The sequence below is a fragment of the Pelophylax lessonae genome (genome assembly GCF_965119305.1).
Source record: "Pelophylax lessonae genome assembly, chromosome: 3".
Taxonomy (NCBI): domain Eukaryota; kingdom Metazoa; phylum Chordata; class Amphibia; order Anura; family Ranidae; genus Pelophylax; species Pelophylax lessonae.
The window spans coordinates 284002868-284022422 of record NC_138770.1 but is presented as its reverse complement, the minus strand read 5'-3'; the positions used below and the strand labels follow the sequence as shown (position 1 = coordinate 284022422).

At 40.8% G+C, this 19555-nt stretch overlaps 1 protein-coding gene across 5 annotated transcripts in view; it reads left to right on the top strand.

Annotated features, from left to right (window-relative positions):
- The window catches only part of MCF2L2 (MCF.2 cell line derived transforming sequence-like 2), a 529158-nt gene that overhangs the window by 257462 nt on the left and 252141 nt on the right, over positions 1-19555 (top strand). For all 5 annotated transcript variants that reach the window (XM_082251878.1, XM_082251880.1, XM_082251879.1 and 2 more), the window contains 2 exons: positions 8108-8214; positions 17917-18005. In XM_082251878.1, coding sequence (XP_082108004.1) covers positions 8108-8214; positions 17917-18005 — 196 coding nt within the window. The remainder of the gene's footprint in view (positions 1-8107; positions 8215-17916; positions 18006-19555) is intronic.

Below are 19555 nucleotides of genomic sequence, written 5' to 3'. Positions count from 1 at the left end.
CATTTGCACAGATGAGGCCATGCACCTATTCCCTAAGGAACTCTCAATTGATTTTGCAGCATGCTGAAAAATCTCAGTGCAACACTTTATATGATCCTTAAATTGTCTATGGAGATGATTGCAATGGATTCTAGTGAGTTCAGGGAACAGAAGGGACCTCCAGCTACCATCATGCTTAGTTAAACATCTTCCTATCATGTTAACCATATATGACCAACCTTACATAGTTCAGACTGCAAAACAGTTGAGACCATGTATACAGATATAATCATTGAAAGTGCCTTAACAACCAAAAATTATAAGTAGTGAGATATATTCCTGACTTAGAATGTCAGGACTTCACACAATTTTCTTTCTGACTGAGGTACAAACAGTCCACGTACTCATATTTTTGCCCAAAAGGGAATGGTTGTTCATTTACATGGAGGTTTTTTAAAATGTTGAAACAACTCTGTGTATAGTAAGTAGTGCTTATTACAGATGGAAGTTTTTATTTCTGCCATCTAAGGAAAGTCTACATAGCCTGATAGGCATCTATGCACCAAAAGGGACACGTAAACAGGATACCACCATATGAATCTTTTGAGTGTGTGGCACAATATTTTCCAAACGTAACAACCATCGTCAGCTTGATCCTCTAGAGCAGTGATGGCGAACCTTGGCACCCTAGATGTTTTGGAACTACATTTCCCATTATGCTCCAATTCACTACAAAATGCATGAGCATCATAGGAAATGTAGTTCCAAAACACCTGGAGTGCCAAGGTTCACCATCACTGCTCTAGAGAGAACATGCCATTGTGCCAATGATATTTCTATGGCATCTTCCCTTCTGCTTTATTGCTATAATTGCTGCCTTAACATACAATTCTTTATACTTTCCCACTGCCCCCCTTCCTACATTTTCCTCAGTTTTCTCTATTAACTATCCTACTCCATTGCCACCAGGTTTAAGGTGTTGTACACTCCCCCTGATAACCAAGATCCTGTAAAACCACCCAAAAGCTGTTCTCAAAAGTGGCTGTAATGGGATTGCATCAGTTTGAAATGTGCTATCTTTTTGATTAACATTTTATTTTTTACTGAAACAAATATGTTAACAATATATAACAAAACATTAGGGACTAGAAGCCCATATATGAAATAACAAGGAGTATCAGAGTTTCCATGGTTCCTGTATTGTTTTGCATCCACAGATAGTGATGGACAATTATCTGACGAGACGGTTCGCGAACGGTTCGTGCGATCTCGCTCAAATGTTCGTGAACCGCAGGTTCGCGGCGGGTCCCATTCATTTTAATAGCAGGCGAACATGAAAAAACCTCCAGGTCATATTTGCAGCCACAAAATACTTACTAGCTGTGCACACATAGTCCCACAACATAGACACTGACATACCAGAAGTATTGCTATTGGAAAAGTTGCCATAAAAAAATATTTTTTTCTAAATCAGCCAGAACTGACAGCAGCCGGTAAATACATGTCAAATACATATAGGGTCCATTCACACGTCTGTAAAATGGGTCCGCCTCCGTTCCACAATTTGGGGAAAGTTTACAGATCCATTGATTTTCAATTCCAGTCTGAAAAATTAGGCATTCACAGGATAAAGTAAGTGTTGGCCAGTACAGGCCCCAAAAATTAGCAAACAGGCCTGCACCTGACAGCAAAGAACTTTGTATTCTGTGGCTGGAGGTACATTAGGAATTGACAGGATATAGAAGTGTCGGCCAGTACAGGCCCCAAAAATTAGCCAACAGGCGTTCACCTGACAGCAAAGAACTTTGTATTCTGTGGCTGGAGGTACATTAGGCATTCACAGGATACAGAAGTGTCGGCCAGTACAGGCCCCAAAATATAGCCCACAGGTGTTCACCTGACAGCAAAGAATTTTGTATTCTGTGGCTGGAGGTACATTAGGCATTCACAGGATAAATGTCGGTAATTACAGGCCCCAAAAATTAGGCATTCAATGGACATAAATGGCCTTTTATGCCGCTGTATTTACCCAAGATAGGGACCATGAATTGTTATGGGTGGTGGTATATATTTGTGGGCTGTCATGAGGAATTTGAATCAAACATGGTCTACTGGTCACATGTGTTGAATTCCTCCGAGATCCATGCCTCATTCATTTTTATAAATGTGAGGTAGTCAACACTGTCGTGAGCTAGGCGAATGCGCTTATCGGTCATGATCCCCCCTGCTGCGCTGAACGTCCTTTCGGACAGGACACTGGACGAGGGGCAAGCCAACAATTCCATTGCAAATTCTGCAAGCTCTGGCCAGAGGTCAAGACTGTCCACCCAGTAGTCCAGGGGTTCATAGAGCGTCCACATCGGCCGTTAACCCGATGTAGTCGGACACCTGTCGGTCTAGGCGTTCCCTGATGCTGGATCTGAAGGACAGCTGTGGATGGGTCGGCTGAAAGAATGATCTCATATCAGAAGTGACCAACATCTTCAAACCGCCCTCTTATTGCAGGCGCTGTTGGATTGGTACCCGCAACTGTTTCTCTGTGAGTGGAAATTCCTCTGCCAGTGCACGCAAAAGCAGAATGCAGCATTTCTCAAAGCAAGGCCTGGAAGTGCTGCATTCTGACAGCCCTCTGTGATGGTGGTAACATTTTTGCCATTTTTTGTTTGTACCGGGGGTCTAAGTACGTTGCCACCCAGTACTGGTCAATTTGTCACAGGGTCATTTAAAAAATGACAGGCAGAGGAAGAGGCAGGCCGTTCTGCAGGGATGGCAGGGGTAGGGCAGGAGCACCAGGCCGGAGCCAAAGTGGGAAGTTGCAGAAGGTGCGTTCGATTACGTCAAAGGACGCACCAGACTTGGTTGAGTGGCTCACTCAGCCCTCCTCTTCTGCACCCTCCTCATCCTGTCTATCTGCACCCTCTTCACTCTCTGCTGTGTGCACCCTCAAAGACACCACCACCAACACCATATACCCTCCGCTTGAGTCACAGGAATTATTTTCCGATCCATCACGAAACATTTGCGATGCGCAGCCATTCTTGGCCTCGGATCAGGAAGAGGAGGTAGCAACAGCCGCCACTCAGCAGTCTGACAACAGTACCCAGATCAGCCCAAGGAGGTTGGTCCCCGCTATGGTTGCCTACTCCGAGATCTCAAATGTTAGTGGTGGGGAAGGTGACGTCGATGATAACATGGACATCACATGGGTACCCACAAGAGAGGAAGAGGAGGGGAGCTCAGAGGGAAAGATGGACCAGCAGATAGGGAGGAGAAGCAGGCCGAACTTACATTGTACAGGAGGGACAAACCAGACTGCTGTTGTATCAGGAGCGAGCCATCAACCATGTATGGACACATCTGGCGCTCCCAGGACGCAGGCACATGGCTCAGCAGTGTGGGCTTTTTTTAACGTGTCCGCTGCTGACAATAGTGTTGCCATCTGCTGCCTTTGCAGTCAACGCATAAGTCGCGGTAAGCCCAACACTCACCTAGGGATGACCGCCTTAAGAAGGCACCTGGACTCCCATCACCGAGACCAGTGGGAGCAACGCCGTCAGAACCCACAAAGCCACACTCCAGGCTCTCACCATCCAGCCTCTTCTCCTTCTCCTCTTTCCTCACAATTGTCCTCCATTCCACCTTCCATAATGCCATCCTCACATTTTTCTGGAAAAAGGCAGGCTTCCGTGGACCAAATGTTCGAGCGTAAAAAAATGATGGCGCCGGATATCCCTCTTGCCCAACGGTTGACCGCTGGCTTGTCAGAACGGATAGCCTCCCAACTACGGCCATATAAAACTGGTGGACTCGGAGGCCTTTCGAAAATTTGTGGCCATTGGAACACCACAATGGAAGGTCCCAGGAAGGAAATATTTCTCGCAGAAGGGCATCCCAGAGCTATATGGCCATGTTCAGCGGCAAGTGAATGTATCTCTGGCACACAATGTCAGTGCCAAGATACATCTGACCACAGACACGTGGTCTAGCAAACACGGGCAGGGAAGGTATATAACTTTTACTGCCAACTGAGTGAACCTTCTGACAGCCGTCAAGCATGTAACCGGTGGCACCCGTGTAGATTTGGTTTTACCGCCATGGATTGCATGCAGGCCTGCCTCTTCTTCTCCTCCTCCTACTCCATCTCTTCCGCTGCGCCGCCCAAGATCCCCAGAATGTATTCGACATGCCAGGTGAGACTTTGCTGTGTGGAGCAGGGACAGACTGTTAGTGACACAAATCACTAGCTAATAGATCCACAAAAGTCCTTTTAAGGACTGGTATAGGTGTATTATTGTTTGGTGTGCAGTATATAGGGGTGTAATACACTTATAATATACTTTCTAATCTAGAAAGCATATTATAGTGGATTTGTATTGTGCAGCATTGTGACTGGTGAGCGGTTCTGCAGCGATACTACAACTACAAAGAGTGACAAACGCAATTAGAAAAAAGTATTATAACTGGTGTGATAGACCAGTGGCCCCCAAAACGACAGATTGAAGCGGGGTGTTATATAAGAATATACTTTCAAAATAGTGTATTTGGGTACTGCAGAAATTTTGCCTCTGCATCATCTACGTCACCTTCCCCACCCCTAACATTAGAGATCTTGGAGTAGGCAGCAACTATGGGGATCAACCTCCTTGGGCTGATCTGGGTACTATCGTCAAGACTGCTGAGTGGAGGCTGTTGCTACCTCCTCTCCCTGATCCGATGCCAAGAATGGCTGCGCATCGTAAATGTCTTGTGTTGGATCGGTAAATAATTCCTGTGACTCAAGCGGAGGGTATATGGTGGTGGTGTTGGTGGTAGTGTCTTTGGGGGTGCACACAGCAGAGAGTGAAGAGGGTGCAGATAGAGAGGATAAGGAGGGTGCAGAAGAGAAAGGCTTAGTGAGCCACTCAACCAAGTCTGGTGCGTCTTTTGACGTAATCGAACGCACCTTCTGCAACTTCCCACTTTGGCTCCAGCCTGGTGCTCCTGCCCTACTACCCCTGCTGAAGGGCCTGCCTCTTCCTCTCCCTGTCATTTTTTAAATGACCCTGTGACAAACGTCTCTAGAGAAGCGCAGTATATGTGGAAGAAGGTATATAGCACCCCGCTTCAATCTGTCGTTTTGGGGGGCCACTGGTCTATCACACCAGTTTTAAAAAAAAAATTCCCAGTAACTTTTGTCACTGTGTGTAGCAGAGTTAACGCAGCGAAAGAGGCAAAATTTCTGCAGTACCCAAATACACTATTATGAAAGTAAATTGTTATATAACACCCCACTTCAATCTGTCGTTTTGGGGGGCTACTGGTATATCACACCAGTTATAAAAAAAATTCCCAGTAACTTTTGTCACTGTGTGTAGCAGAGTTAACGCAGCGAAACCGACAACAGTACCCAAATACATTATAATATGCTTTCTATGTTAGAAAGTATATTATAAGTGTATTACACCCCTATATACTGCACACCAAAAAATAGTACACCTATTCCAGTCCTTAAAAGGACTTTAGTAGACCCATTAGCTAGCGATTCGTGTCACTAACAGTCTGTCCCTGCTCCACACAGCAACCTCCCCCTACACTGACAAAAGGCAGAATGTAAAATGGCAGCCAGATCAGGTCTATTTATAAGGTAGGGGGTATGTCCATGTGCTGAAATGTCTCAATTGGCTGCCCTGTACCACCTGATGGATGTGTCATGGGTCAAAGTTCTTCACAATGTAAAAGAATATAGCGGTCGCGAACATCGCCATATGTTCGCATGATCGGCGAACAGCGAACGAGCAAAGTTCGCCAAGATACGACCCACTGGGCGAACTACAAGGCCATCTCTAAACACAGATTGTTTTCATGTGTTGCTTAAACTCCAATGAACATTTAGATCTGTGGATAACCAATCACGATTAGTTACTGTACATAACCAAATACCCTCTGCAGGCAGCCATTCTATACAACGTGAACTCATTGATCTTATCTAAGTATGAAGATGTGACTTTTTTTATATCTATGTGGATTTGAATTCGATTTCGATTATAAAGTGCATATAAAGATCAACAGTACAATCTTCTAACCTTTGTAATATGTTAGGTGTTTGGCATGTTGATCAAATCACACGCACTCTGGTTTAGCCATGTTTTGGCAGTGATTCATGGGATACACTATCCAACATTATACTTTTTAATTTACAAACATTTTAATTACATTTTCAATTCAAGTTTAAAAGCACAAGAAATATAGAGCGATATAGAGAGTGTCAATTGGAAAACACTGTGAAGTAGCAAAAATAGAAGTATAGAGGAGTAGAAAGGAGGAAGGAAACAGAAGAGGAAGCGGGGCAAGTAGAGTGAAAGAAGTCCTAGGGAAGAAGGGGGGAGGACAATATGCCTAGGAAACATTAAACTTTTTAATCATTATCATGTTTTGCTATGCAGGCATTGATGATATTAGTGGTGTGCTAGCCTAATGGGCGATATTTTAACAGATTGCTCAGCCATATCTCTCCACATATTTCTACTAATAAAATAGTACAGCCTTGGCAGTATCTTTAATTCTCTTAGTATCTTTTCGGTTTCATTCGTACCTGATGATCTAAGGTTTGGCACTCAGGAGTTAAACTTTAAGTGTTGGTCTGCTCTTAAAGCTGAAATTCAGGCACAAAAACTTAAATGTATTTTGTAATAGCCACAAAGGATATAACGTCACTTTGTGTGCACCAAATGTTTTTGCAAACCCAGCTGTTACTCTTGTAAAAGTGGCAGGGATATCATCACTGTGCTGCCATAAGCCTGTGCAGACAGTAGAGCTGAACCAGCAGTTCACTATTCACTACAGGCTGCCTACACAACTTCTGGGGGGGGTGGATACAAGACCAATCACCCTGCAAAATGGGGAAAGCAACAGAAACATATCTTAATTAAAAAGGAAGCTCCTGCACAGAGGCAAATTGTTTGTTACACTGTGTTACTGCAGATATCTGTAAAAATACACAAAGCACACCAAAATTAAATTGGGGACACACTTGTGTGTAGACACATTTTGCTTATTCCAGAGTCCAGCTTTAACCAAAAGTATAACTAAAGACAAAACTTTTTTTTTATTAGTTTTGGGAAGAGTGGAGGTGGATTAGAATGCTTGTCAATTTTAATTGCGGTCTGTGCCCCCGTTAAGGAGATTCACCCTCCTTATTTGTCCTGTTTACTATTATCATTAAAAGTGAAAGTAAATGAAAATCCCAAATTTTTGGTTGTCCCCAGAAAAGTAATCTTTCAGTGGGGACACTAGCTCCGGTGACCTGGGGGTCCCCATGAAATTCCTATAATTTGCAGGGATTTCCTCTCACTTCCAGTTTGGTTATGGGACAGGAAGTGAAGGGAAATCTCTGCAATGGGTTACAGATGGCTAAAAAAATCTGACAGGGGTTATAACTCTTCCTTGCTCTATCCAAAATGAAAAAAAAAAAAAACATTGCCCATAGTTCTACTTTAATTGGAGTTTTTATTTGTTTTTCAATGTTTTATTTTTTCCATGAACTCCATCTATCTGTTGTAAAGAAAAAGTTTTTTTAAAGAATGTAGCACAATGACGAGTATCTGTAATAAATAAAATAAATACATTTAGGGTCAGCATAATACTACAGTAACAGGATTACGTTAGATGACAATACTTACTGTTCACAAAGAGTAGCAAACAGCACAACTGAGGGTCATAAAAAAAACAGTAAGAACTTTTGCCAGTTATGGATGGGCTCAAGGGTCTACTTGATTGGCCTTCCCATTGAGGTCTGAATAAGGGGAAGAAGAGAGTCGGACCCAGTGCCAATGCAGATTCAACGTGAACTGAAAGGAATGCGTCAGTACCATCTATGTTTTTCAAGAAGTTCAATAAGAACTTAAATTCAATAAGAAGTTAAATAAAGAACACAAACAGTGGGCATTCTTACTAAATAACAGAGCATAAAACATTGGACTCAACTGTACCTATGGTACAAACCTACAAAATAGTTTCATATTATTAGATATTTTTTTGTACAATCTGGGCAATTAGGTACAGTTTCTTGCCTAAAATGACACAAAATAAACACATATGAGCTTTATTTTTCATCATCAAAAACGATTCTAATGTAAAATTTAATTTGCAGCCACAACACGAAGAGCACCAGATGTCCCCTGTGCCCCTCCAAAATCTCTCTCTGAAGCTGATCTGGCCAGAAAAAGGAACAATAAGAAGACAAAAGGTGGAATAAAGGTAAAATGATACTCTGTGTTCTATGCAGCTTAGCCTTGGAGTTTTTAAATATTGATGTCCAACTGGCATCCCTGAGGGCTGCATGTGGCTCTTCTGCTCTACTCCCCTGTTTCCATTCTGGTCTAAGCTTGCAGCCTGGAACACAAGCAAAGTCTAAGATCGTCATTCCTCACCTACATTTTTAAGGGTAGAAGGAAACACAAAGTGACAGATGCAATGCATGCACCTCATGCTAGCACTGTACTTTAGTCACCATAGCTTATTATAACATCAGTTCTATTAAGGTTAATTAAGTTGTTGTATTAAATATTACTCAAATAAGTATTCTACAAAATTATTTGTAAAACTGTTAGCAACAAATAAATTGTACCCACGGATTTAAATCATTTAAAGTAATAAGAAAAGACATTACAAGGTTTTGACGTTTGCCAGTAAAGGTTTACCCATGAGCCACATGCAAATACATACTGCTGTTTCAACTATCTTTTTTTACTGCTCTACAAATGTGAGCATACTTAGGTGGGGCAGGTAGTTGTGTATTGGCTGCTGATCTACAATGCAACTCCCTCCATGCCATCTGATAGTTCAAACTAGCTGTGAACTAGCTATTTGATATGCATCCATAACCATTTCAAAATAATCAACAGGTTGCAAAAGAGAGCAAGACAAACCCCCAAAATGTGTTTAAATATATTCATATTAAAAAGAACAGAGTTGGTGGCTGGGGACAAAGAGAAGGGATTAGATACTATCTTCAGCTCTGTGTATATAGAAGAAAAGAGTGGAGCGCAGTTCCATAATTGGGATGGTATTGTAACAACCTGAAAGGAACCACAGTGGCTCAGCTCAAAATGTATATGGTCCAGACCCCTCAGTAAAGACAACCTCACCCCCACTACAGATACTCATCCCCTTCTCCCTGTACAGACCCATCAATTCAGACACTATTTCCCTCTCCCCTTCCCCCCAGTATATATCCCTCAGTACAGACACCAGCACCCCCTTCCCCCAGTACAGACCCCTTGATATGGATCTTCCACTTCTTAAAGTCGTTTATCAGACCAGCTGCACCGGCAGGTAAGAGTGAGAGGAAGAGTGAGAGGAAGTCCTCCCTCAGGCTCTGTCATATGCCCAAAGCAGGGAAGGAGACTTCTCATGGCCCTGAACTGCCGCTGTCAGGGTAGCAGAGGTTGCTGACACTCTGGGGGTGCTGTGACTGTCTGACCTTTTTTTATTTTGGGTTGCACAAAACAGAGCTAATCAAAACAGTTTGGCGCTGCAGCACCTCCAAAGAGTAAGCACCTGGAGCAAGCCAAAACCCCCAATTACGCAACTGGAATCCCTGATGAAGATAATTGGACCATGCTTTAAGAGATTGTTTGCTTTCCTTTGGGTCAATTGTGGATATAGGTTTCTGTGCATGAACGTTTTTATTTATTTATTCATTTTTTTCTTTTTTGCTGGTTGCACTAGATGGCCTTTTTTCAACCTATGTAACATATGGCAAAATCTTGTATGCAGTTACCTATTGACCAACGATTTACACTGAACAAAATTATAAACACAACGCTTTTGACCCCAAAAAGCCTTTTTCTCTCAAATATTGTTCACAAATCTGTCTAAATCTGTGTTAGTGAGCACTTCTCCTTTGCAGAGATAATCCATCCACCTCACAAATGTGGCATATCAAGATGCTGATTAGACAGCATGATCATTGCACAGGTATGTCTTAGGCTGGCCACAATACATGGCCACTCTAAAAGGTGCAGTTTTACTCTATTGGGGGGGGGGGGGGGTTCGAAAACCAGTCAGTATCTGGTGTGACCACCATTTGCCTCATGCAGTGCAACACATCCCCTTCGCATAGAGTTGATCAGGTTGTTGATTGTGGCCTGTGGAATGTTGGTCCACTCCTCTTCAATGGCTGTGCAAAGTTGCTGGATATTGGCAGGACCTGGAACACCCTGTCGTATACGCCGATCCAGATCATCCCAAACATGTTCAATGGGTGACATGTCTGGTGAGTATGCTGGCCATGCAAGAACTGGGATGTTTTCAGTTTCCAGGAATTGTGTACAGATCCTTGCAACATGGGGCCGTGCATTAAAATACTGTAACATGAGGTGATAGTGGTGGATGAATGGCACAACAATAGGTCTCGGGATCTCATCACCATATCTCTGTGCATTCAAAATGGCAGCAATAAAATGCACCTGTGTTCTTTGTCCATAACATATACCTGCCCATACCATAACCCCACCGCCACCATGGGCCACTCGATCCACAACGTTGACATCAGCAAACCACTCATCCACACAATGCCATACACGCTGTCTGCCATCTCCCCTATACAGTGAAAACTGGGATTCATCTGTGAAGAGAACACTTCTCCAAAGCGGACCGTGCCTCTCAGCTTGCACGCATCCGTTCTCCTTGCTTGTACCAGGGCTTCAACTGCGCCTCCATCACTCTGAGCCAGCTGACCCTCTTTGCTAGTCCGTAGAATTGTCCCGCTGTGGAATGCACGGTCATCATTTCGCTTCCTAGCACTTGTACAAGCAAGGCTCTCCATACTGTATTTGAAAAATGTCCCACTGTCATCAAATGCATGGTCAACAGATTTCTGTACAGCATCCATTTTGCCACTATTCTAGAAGAATGTCTCGCTGTCATCAGTTGTACGGTCAACATTTTCCTGCAAATTGTTTTAGGTCCAGCGCGGACTCTTTTACATTGTACACCTGTGCAATGATCATGCTGTCTAATCAGCATCTGGATATGCACACCTGTGAGGTGGATGGATTATCTCGGCAAAGGAGAGGTGCTCACTAACACAGATTTAGACAGATTTGTGAACAATATTTGAGAGAAATAGGCCTTTTGTGTACATAGAAAAAGTCTTAGATGTTTGAGTTCAGCTCATGAAAAATGGGGGCAAAAACAAGTGTTGCATTTATAATTTTGTTCAGTGTAGCTTAAGTCTGCATGAGAGATTGTGGAGTTTATTTACTAAAGGCAAATCCACTATGCACTACAACTGCACTTGGAAGTGCACTGCAAGTGCATTTGGAAATGCAGTCACTGTAGATCTGAGGGAGACCTGCAAGGAAAAGAAAAAACAGCATCTTTGCTTGCACATGTTCGGATGATAGAAATCAGCAGAGCTTCCCCTAATTTCACATCTTCCCCTCAAAACTACAGCGACTGCACTTCCAAGTGCACTTGTAGTGCACAGTGGATTTGCCTTTAGTACTTAAACCCCTGTGAGTCAGAAACCTAATTCTGCCAGGTACCGTAAAAGAAAACGGTCTGTCGCTTTAATGCTCCGCAGCTACCAATTAGGGTCTCCGGCTTCTGCATGTCACCAGGCACATACACAGTGCACCTCTGTTGAAACACTGATCACATTGTTACCTTTATATCTTGGAGCACATCCCAGGTTTTAGGCACCATTGGTCAAGTAGGATATGGTTGGGGAACTGTCAGGATAGTGTTATGGGAATTGTCATTTGTCCACAGGATAGAAATATGGGAACTGCTCACTTGTTTAAGGTGCAAGCTTCGGAATAGGTATAACTTTTTACATGGTAAGCCACTGACCCAGAGCAATTTTAGACCTATGAGGCAAAAAACATGTAAGAATGGTGGCTTTGAGCAAGCACATTTAAAATCAGATTCCGTGGAAGGATATGGTGTGGAGCATGTACCTTTAAAAGCATGCCAGCAAAGGCAGCTTCCATGTAAAGATGACAGGCTGCAGCAAGGAGTTTCAAAAGCAAATCAGCAATAGCAGCATCTGTATCCCTGACCTGAAAAGTTTCTTTCAAGTAGTTTGATAACATTGAGGACTGTTTTACAAGCAGCTTGGAACTGTTTTTTTTTTCTTTTTTGTATACACTTATACATGTAAAGAAAAAATACAGTAAAAACAAATTAAAGAGGTTGAAAACCCTCACGTATACCCAGTGACATGTGACTAGCACCAGGTGATGGAGGTTATAGCCTCTCTCAGATTTTTTTTCCGCCATCTGTATCCCATTGCAAAGATTTCCCTTCACTTCCTGTCCCATAGCCAAACAGGAAGTGAGAAAAAAACCCTGAAAATTAAGGGAATTCCTTGGGGACCCCGAACTAGTGACCGCATTGGAAGATTTCCCCTCTATTACTTTTCTGGGGACAACCCATAATTTAGGATTTTTGATTACTTTCAATAGAGAGGGTAAATCCCCCTAACAGGGGCACAGACAGAAATAAAAAACCAACAGCCATACTAGCCCTTCTCCACTCTATCCAAAACTAAAAAAAAGTTTTGTCTTTTATTTGAAGCCATTTCTTCTTTGAATCATATTAATTTTGTATTATCAAGTTTTATTGATTTTCCATGCAGAGTAAAAGAAACATTACAAGTGTTCTCTGAAAACATACAATGTACCACAAGACATGTACATAACAGACTATACATATTAATAGACATAATAATAAACCAATAGTCTCTGCGACTGTCTTCTCTTCTGCAGTATGCGGAAACCCATGTGAAAATAAAGCAACAATACATGTAGAAACGCCTTGTATACGGTCAGGGTGACTCTTTGACTGAAATTTGCCAGGGAACTAAAATAAAAGTGGGGGGGGTAAAGAGGGTGAAAAGAAAGAGGAGAGAAATATCACCTAACTATTACCCGGGTACAGTAAATTCTAACTTAAAGGGATAAAGCATGATGTTAATCTGTTTCATGACATACAAATTGGTTACCATAAGTCAAGAGAGAGGTCATATTCAATCATTTGGTATCTCTTGCGCATCGTACATCCACCCCATCCATACATTGGATACACATTTCTAGGGACCAACAATAAAAATGTATAAAATGTTCAACCTCTTTTTTCTAATCAATTAGTGTAGGGCAATTCGATTGTCTTTGGAGCATTTTAAAAAGATCAAAGATTTTTTCAAGTTCCAGCAGCAGTGGGCAGAGATCTGAAGTCCCACAGTGCAAATTTCGGTGAGAGCAGCTCTGAGCCCTGATTGGGTTAATGCTGGAGCGCTCCTCACCTGGTGTTGGGAAAACCTGTCAGAAGTGACTAATGCCTCGTACACACGCATCGATTATTGGCCGGGAATTTTCGGCCAACGTCCGATCGGCCGATTTTCGGCTTGTTAGTATGATGCTTTCGACAACCGACTCTGACTTTTCAGCCGAATAAAATCTGGTGTGCAGGCTATAAAATTTTTGTTGGCCGTCAACCCAACGGCCGATTTTCCGTCAGTCAGTATAGATTTCGGCAGACAAAAATCTGATGAGCAAGACTGGGCATGCTCAGAGAAGAAAAAACACACAGAAAGTAAACCAGCACATGACATCACTTCTGAAGTAGATTTTTGTTGGCCGAGAAAATTTGTGTGCAGTCTAGGCACATTCCAACCAGCAAAACACAACTCTGGACAAAAGTCGGACGATCAGAGGAACGAGGGAGCAGAACGAAAAGACATGTGAACACAGGTGCAAAGAAATTAACCTAATAGGGTTAATTATGAGTACATAAATGCATACTAGCAGCGCTAATAGTACATCCACACTAAATACCGGATAGATGCACAATGACTAGATAATCACAAAATTAATACAGAGTCGCACCCTCAGCATTAATAATGCACACAAGTCCATAAAAGACAAAGAATCAATGTTCTATGGCTTGAAATTCCCCAATATCCAAGTGAACAGAATAGAAAGGGCTGCAAAAAAAGTCCGTATTCCAAAAAATATCTGCGTGCACCTCCACCGCACCACTGTGAAGCCCCTCAGCAATTCACACTCACTAGATACGACTGTTAATGCGCGTCTCTCCAATCTCCTTGAGGTTTATGCCACCTGGAAGATCCAAGCCCCGCTTCTCAACAAGAGCCGCCAATCCAGATGATATTCCACCAACCACGTTATTTATTCACTTAGAGTCTCATATAATATGCAAGGCATGAAAATAAAGGAAGGAGGACTCATAGCGTAAACCAGCATAAGATTTTTTGAACAAATAACCCCCTTACCCCTAAAATGCAACCCACATTGATATGTTGTAACCAAGCATAATCAAATCAAAACTTATGAAAAAAAAAAAAAAAAAAAAAAAAAAAAAAATCGGTAACCTGTCTCCTCCGCCGACTCCACTCAGCGTCTCGGTACCTAGCCAACAATCAGACGTTACCTTGGTGACCGCGTGCTCACGCCCTTACCCATTTCGTCAAAGGACTTCTACGGAGGGCGTGGGCACGCGGCACAATCACCTCTTAACTGGCTTACATGGGGCGGTGTCATACTCAACTCCTACAGCTGACCCTTTGAGTACACGACACTTCCGCCCACACTCGGGAGACATATATATATATATATATATATATATATATATATATATATATATATATATATATATATAGCACACTTCCACCACTACCACAGCTTCCTCCTTCACTGGACAAGTTAACCCCTAGATACCCTAAAAGAAGGGCTCCGAGCTGACAAGTCACTACGTTCATAAGGAGTACACTGGATATGGTAAGAATGGAGCACAATATACCCGAGAATTATAACTCAATAGTTTTCACTATATCAAATTGAGTTATTCAATACAATGACATCAAAACATATTAAAAATTATACATCAATAATTCAAAATTGATATCCTTAATAAAATGCAATTTAAATTTATATCACATATACTGTTAAAATGTATATATACAATATATAATGCATATATATAAAAAAAAATATAATAAAAGGATTCACATAAAAAACAAAATTTCATATGAACAAATTTTGTTTAAAAAAATTTAAGTATCCTAAAAAAACGCAGTAAACTCATAAATTTCACCCAAGTAAATCACTCTCTATGAACCAGAACCTTTTAACAATATAGTTCTTATTATAAAACCTACCCTCACAAGGGGTTTATATAGCTCATATAAAAACCAACTACAAACCTGAAAAAATCAATAATTGCTTATAAAGCAATTCACGTCTAAATTTATACTTAAACCCTTGGGATGCAAAGAATCAGTAAGGAAAATCCACTGGGTTTCCCTCTTGGAGAGTTCCTTTACTCTATTAGAGCCCCTCCATACTGAGTCAACAGTTTAAATACCCCAAAACTTCAAATTCAAGGGGTCACTGTTATGACAATGTTTGAAATGTAAGTGAAACACTATGGTCTTTGAAACCCTTCTTGATGTTAGCCATATGTTCCGAGATTCTTATGGCCAGGGTCCTCTTGGTCCGCCCGATATAAATTGGGCCACAAGGACACTCCAGACCATAAACCACACGTGTGGTATTACATGATATAAAATCTTTGATGTCAAAGGCACGCCCATTAGATGAAGACACAAATGAGGTGAAATTCCTCAAATATGTATTCACCTGCCTACAAGCCTTTCCCGTAAAGGAATTGGGATTAACATCAAATTCATTGTTTGTTTAATATAGCGCTGGGTGAGTGGGTTAATTAGTTTAATATTTATTACCTATTCCTTACGATTATAGAACAAAAAGACGTTCAGTGTTTTGGATAGAGGAAAGTACACAGTATAGAAGGATATGAAAAAAACCAAAAAAGAAAAAATGTGTAGCGCTAAAAACTGAGTAAATGTCCGACAACATAAAAAGTCCAATTGAACCAGCAATTAGGTGCATAGAATAATGATAAGAAAAATCCAATCATGAAAGATGGTGGCAAATGATGTGACCAAGTTGTGCAGCAAATCCCCCCACCAATAACGGTATAAATAAGATTGCGCTCACCAAATGGAAAGGACCCCAAATACCTTATGGCAAAGAGGTCAAACAGGCTTAAAGGAAATATTGTAGTGTCTCCACAGGATTCACCGTCCGCGATGAGCAACGTGCCAATCACTGATGACGAGGATCAGACGGAGACTCCACTTCCCCAAGAGATGGTACTTCAAAAAGACAAAAGGAGGAGCACATAGCATAATATTGCTAAAAATAAATGTGAAAAACTCATAGTACAGCTAATCCCTACACCAGTGAAGGTATAAAAAAGGATTGCGCTCACCGAATGAATAGGACTCCAAATGCCATATAGCATAGGAATCAAACCAAGCTTGAAAGAAGTGATGGAGTTTCCCCACAAGATTCACCGACCACGTTGGACAGCGTGTAGATCCCCAATAGATGAGAGCAATCACGAAATCCACTTCCACAATGGGGGGTGTATCAAAAAAGAAAAATGGGGGACATATAGCGTAATATTGCTAAAACAATTTATTTCTAAAAACGGCTGATACACTTTCAAACATCCATGACAGAAAAGCGTGTAGAGTATATAAAACAGCTGTGCTGACTGAGTCCTCTTAACATGTTTCGGCATACGTGCCTTTTTCAAAAGATATGCGATAGTTCAGTGTTTTGGATAGAGGAAAGTACACAGTATAGAAGGATATGCATTGTTCATATTTTATGCCAGACGGTTTACTACCACTTTAATGAAAAGTAAAAAAAAAAAAAAAAAGGAAGAAAAAAACAGCATAATGTGTTAAAATGAATTATAGATTGTGCAAAAAAAAAAAAAACACAGTAAATAGTGTATACAACTTTTTTACTACTATTATACAAGATACCATTTCTCACCAAATTGTTAGCCTTGTAATGAAACCTACTGGTTTGGCATAGGATTACAATTTCAAATTAAGTTTGAATATATGTTTATTAAAATGCTATGATGGTATGAACTTTTTAATTTCAGAAGCAGACAAGAGACGTCAAATATTCAATAAACAGTGCATTTTTCCAAATTACAGGCACCATGTTTCCTTGAGTGAGGACATTTTAGCAATTTCTTCAAGTCATTCTATAATTTAGCTTGCCAAATACTTGGAATTTATAATGTAGCTGAGTAAACAATTTTACTCTTAATACCTAGATTCAGAAATTTTGATTTATTACAGCCGATTTTAAAATCTGTTAGGGAGCCAAATTTCTCAAGTTCTCCAATAAGGTAAAGTTACTTCTGAGCAGGATATTTTTTATCTGCAAAACAGTTAAACACATTCTTTCCTAATGTATCTTATGTCTAAAATGGGGGGACCCTTATATTTTCCAAAAATGACAAAAAATAAATAAAATAGGAGATAGTCATTTTTCACTAATCCTATTTTATAAAAGAACAGAATCAGAGAAAAACCCATCACTTAATTTTATTTTAGATTTCGCATCAGAGTTTATTACCTTAATGTTGTTTGATGTTGTTGGTTCTGTCCCAGTAAATAAAGTATACGATTTTTTAAACATTATCCTTGACTTTGCACATATTTACAAAACCTTCTTGGTGTAACAGTATAAAGTTTTGTAAATTGATCAAGAAATTTGATCATTAAATTAAATTAAATTGATCATGTAAATTGACCATGAAACTCAAGTTTTTTTTTTTTTTTTTTTTTTTTTTTAGCATTCATTATGTGCTTTTAATAAATAAACAGAAGTTGTATTTCCTACAAAAAAATCTGTATGTTGTAATCATCATCATCATCAGTTTGACAATGTTGATCTAGTTAAGGAATGATTTCTTAAGTTTTGTCCTCATCTGATAGAGCTGTTCACACGGACATAATTATTGTGCACACTTAAGATGCTATGCTGCTGAGAATTTGTTAATTGTATTACATGCAGCTATTTAATTTGCATTTAATCTTAGATTGAAGTAATGCATGAAGCAAGCCAAGGTGGAACTAGCAGATCACTAGTGATGAGTGAAAGTGAGGAAAATCTCTGTACAAGAAAAAGGTAAGCTAATATCTATGCAAGTGTTCTATGTATGTATATTATGTGTGCTGTTAAAACACCTGAAGGTTTTTTTCAGATAAGCAAGACAGTACTGAATACAAACCTAAATCCAGTACAGTGTTAACAAGGGGGCATATTAACATAGCATAGTTATGGCAAGCCAACAAAGCCATCATTAAATCAGCGCACAACGGAGGATAGTTCAGTATGGTACACAGGAATTTGTTACTATGTACCCTTATTTTAAAAAGAATAGGTAGAATGATAGCATCTAAGCAAATGTCCTATTTGTAGCCATAACCCCTCAGGGTGAGGGGTTATGGCTACCTAACCCCTTAACACAAGTGGGATTAAAGAGGGAAGTATAATGCATTTTCTATAAGCACACGTTGAAATATTATTGCAGCATTTACAGCAATTTATAATCACTTTCACATTTTTACAATCATTCTTGTTAATGTGTGAAATAAAAATCTTTGTAGTTAGCCACTAAGTCCTGATTCACATCTATGCAATGCGGGAACCACCACGATTCCAGTGCGGGTTCCCGCATTGCATGTCACCTGCCGGCGGTTCACACTGACATCTGCGAACCGCTGCGGGTGTTAATGCAAAGTTAATGACACCCTCAGATCAGTTTGCAGATCGCAGTGCAAACTGCCAAATGGTGCAGGAATTGGATCCCATGAATGTGAATACCCATGCGATCTGATTCAAGTATGGACCAAAAAAGGAGGGTCCTGTACCATTTTGATGCAAATGGGATGCAAATTCAGCCATACAATCTGTATGACTGAATTTGCATCAGACAGAAATCACGTGATCTGCACAGCAGTGTGGTGCGAATCACATGCAATGTCCAACATTGCACCAGTCTGAACTTAGCCAAAAAAAAACAAAAATCGCAGAGGTGATCAAATACCACCAAAAGAAAGCTCTATTTGTGGGAAAAAAGGACGTAAATTTTGTTTGGGTACAGCATCGCACGACCGCACAATTGTCCGTTAAAGTAACACAGTGCCAAATCGCAAAATAGGGCCTGGTCAAGAAGGGGGCAAATCCTTCCGATCTTAAGTAGTTAAGGGAGTTGTCTATAGCTTGGTGTAATTCTTGTGTTTCAGAACAACTTGGCCACAAAGGGAGTGATGGCAAGCTACTCATAGGGGCAAGTTTTTAAAGTAGTCCTTGAACTTTTGCTGAACATCCACTTTATTTGGAATACATATCTTGACAAACCTTTGCTGGGTGTAACAAATAGTCTCTGACGTTTGCCAGCATCCGTTCTTCAATAAGAAAAGTTGCTCACTGTAATCTCTACTCTATAAAAGATTAAATGTTATACTCCATCCACATTTACTGGTCAAGCCTGAAAATAAAATTTGCCAGGCTAAGCCCTAGCAAATGAAGGACACTAGGTGGCTTTCTTCAGAAGCCACCTACGTCTTATTACCTGGGCCATTTGCTGTACACATGTAAACATTGCTCAAATGTAACATGCGTACAGAGCACTTTTTATGCAGGATCTTACTGCCAGCAATATCCTGCATACT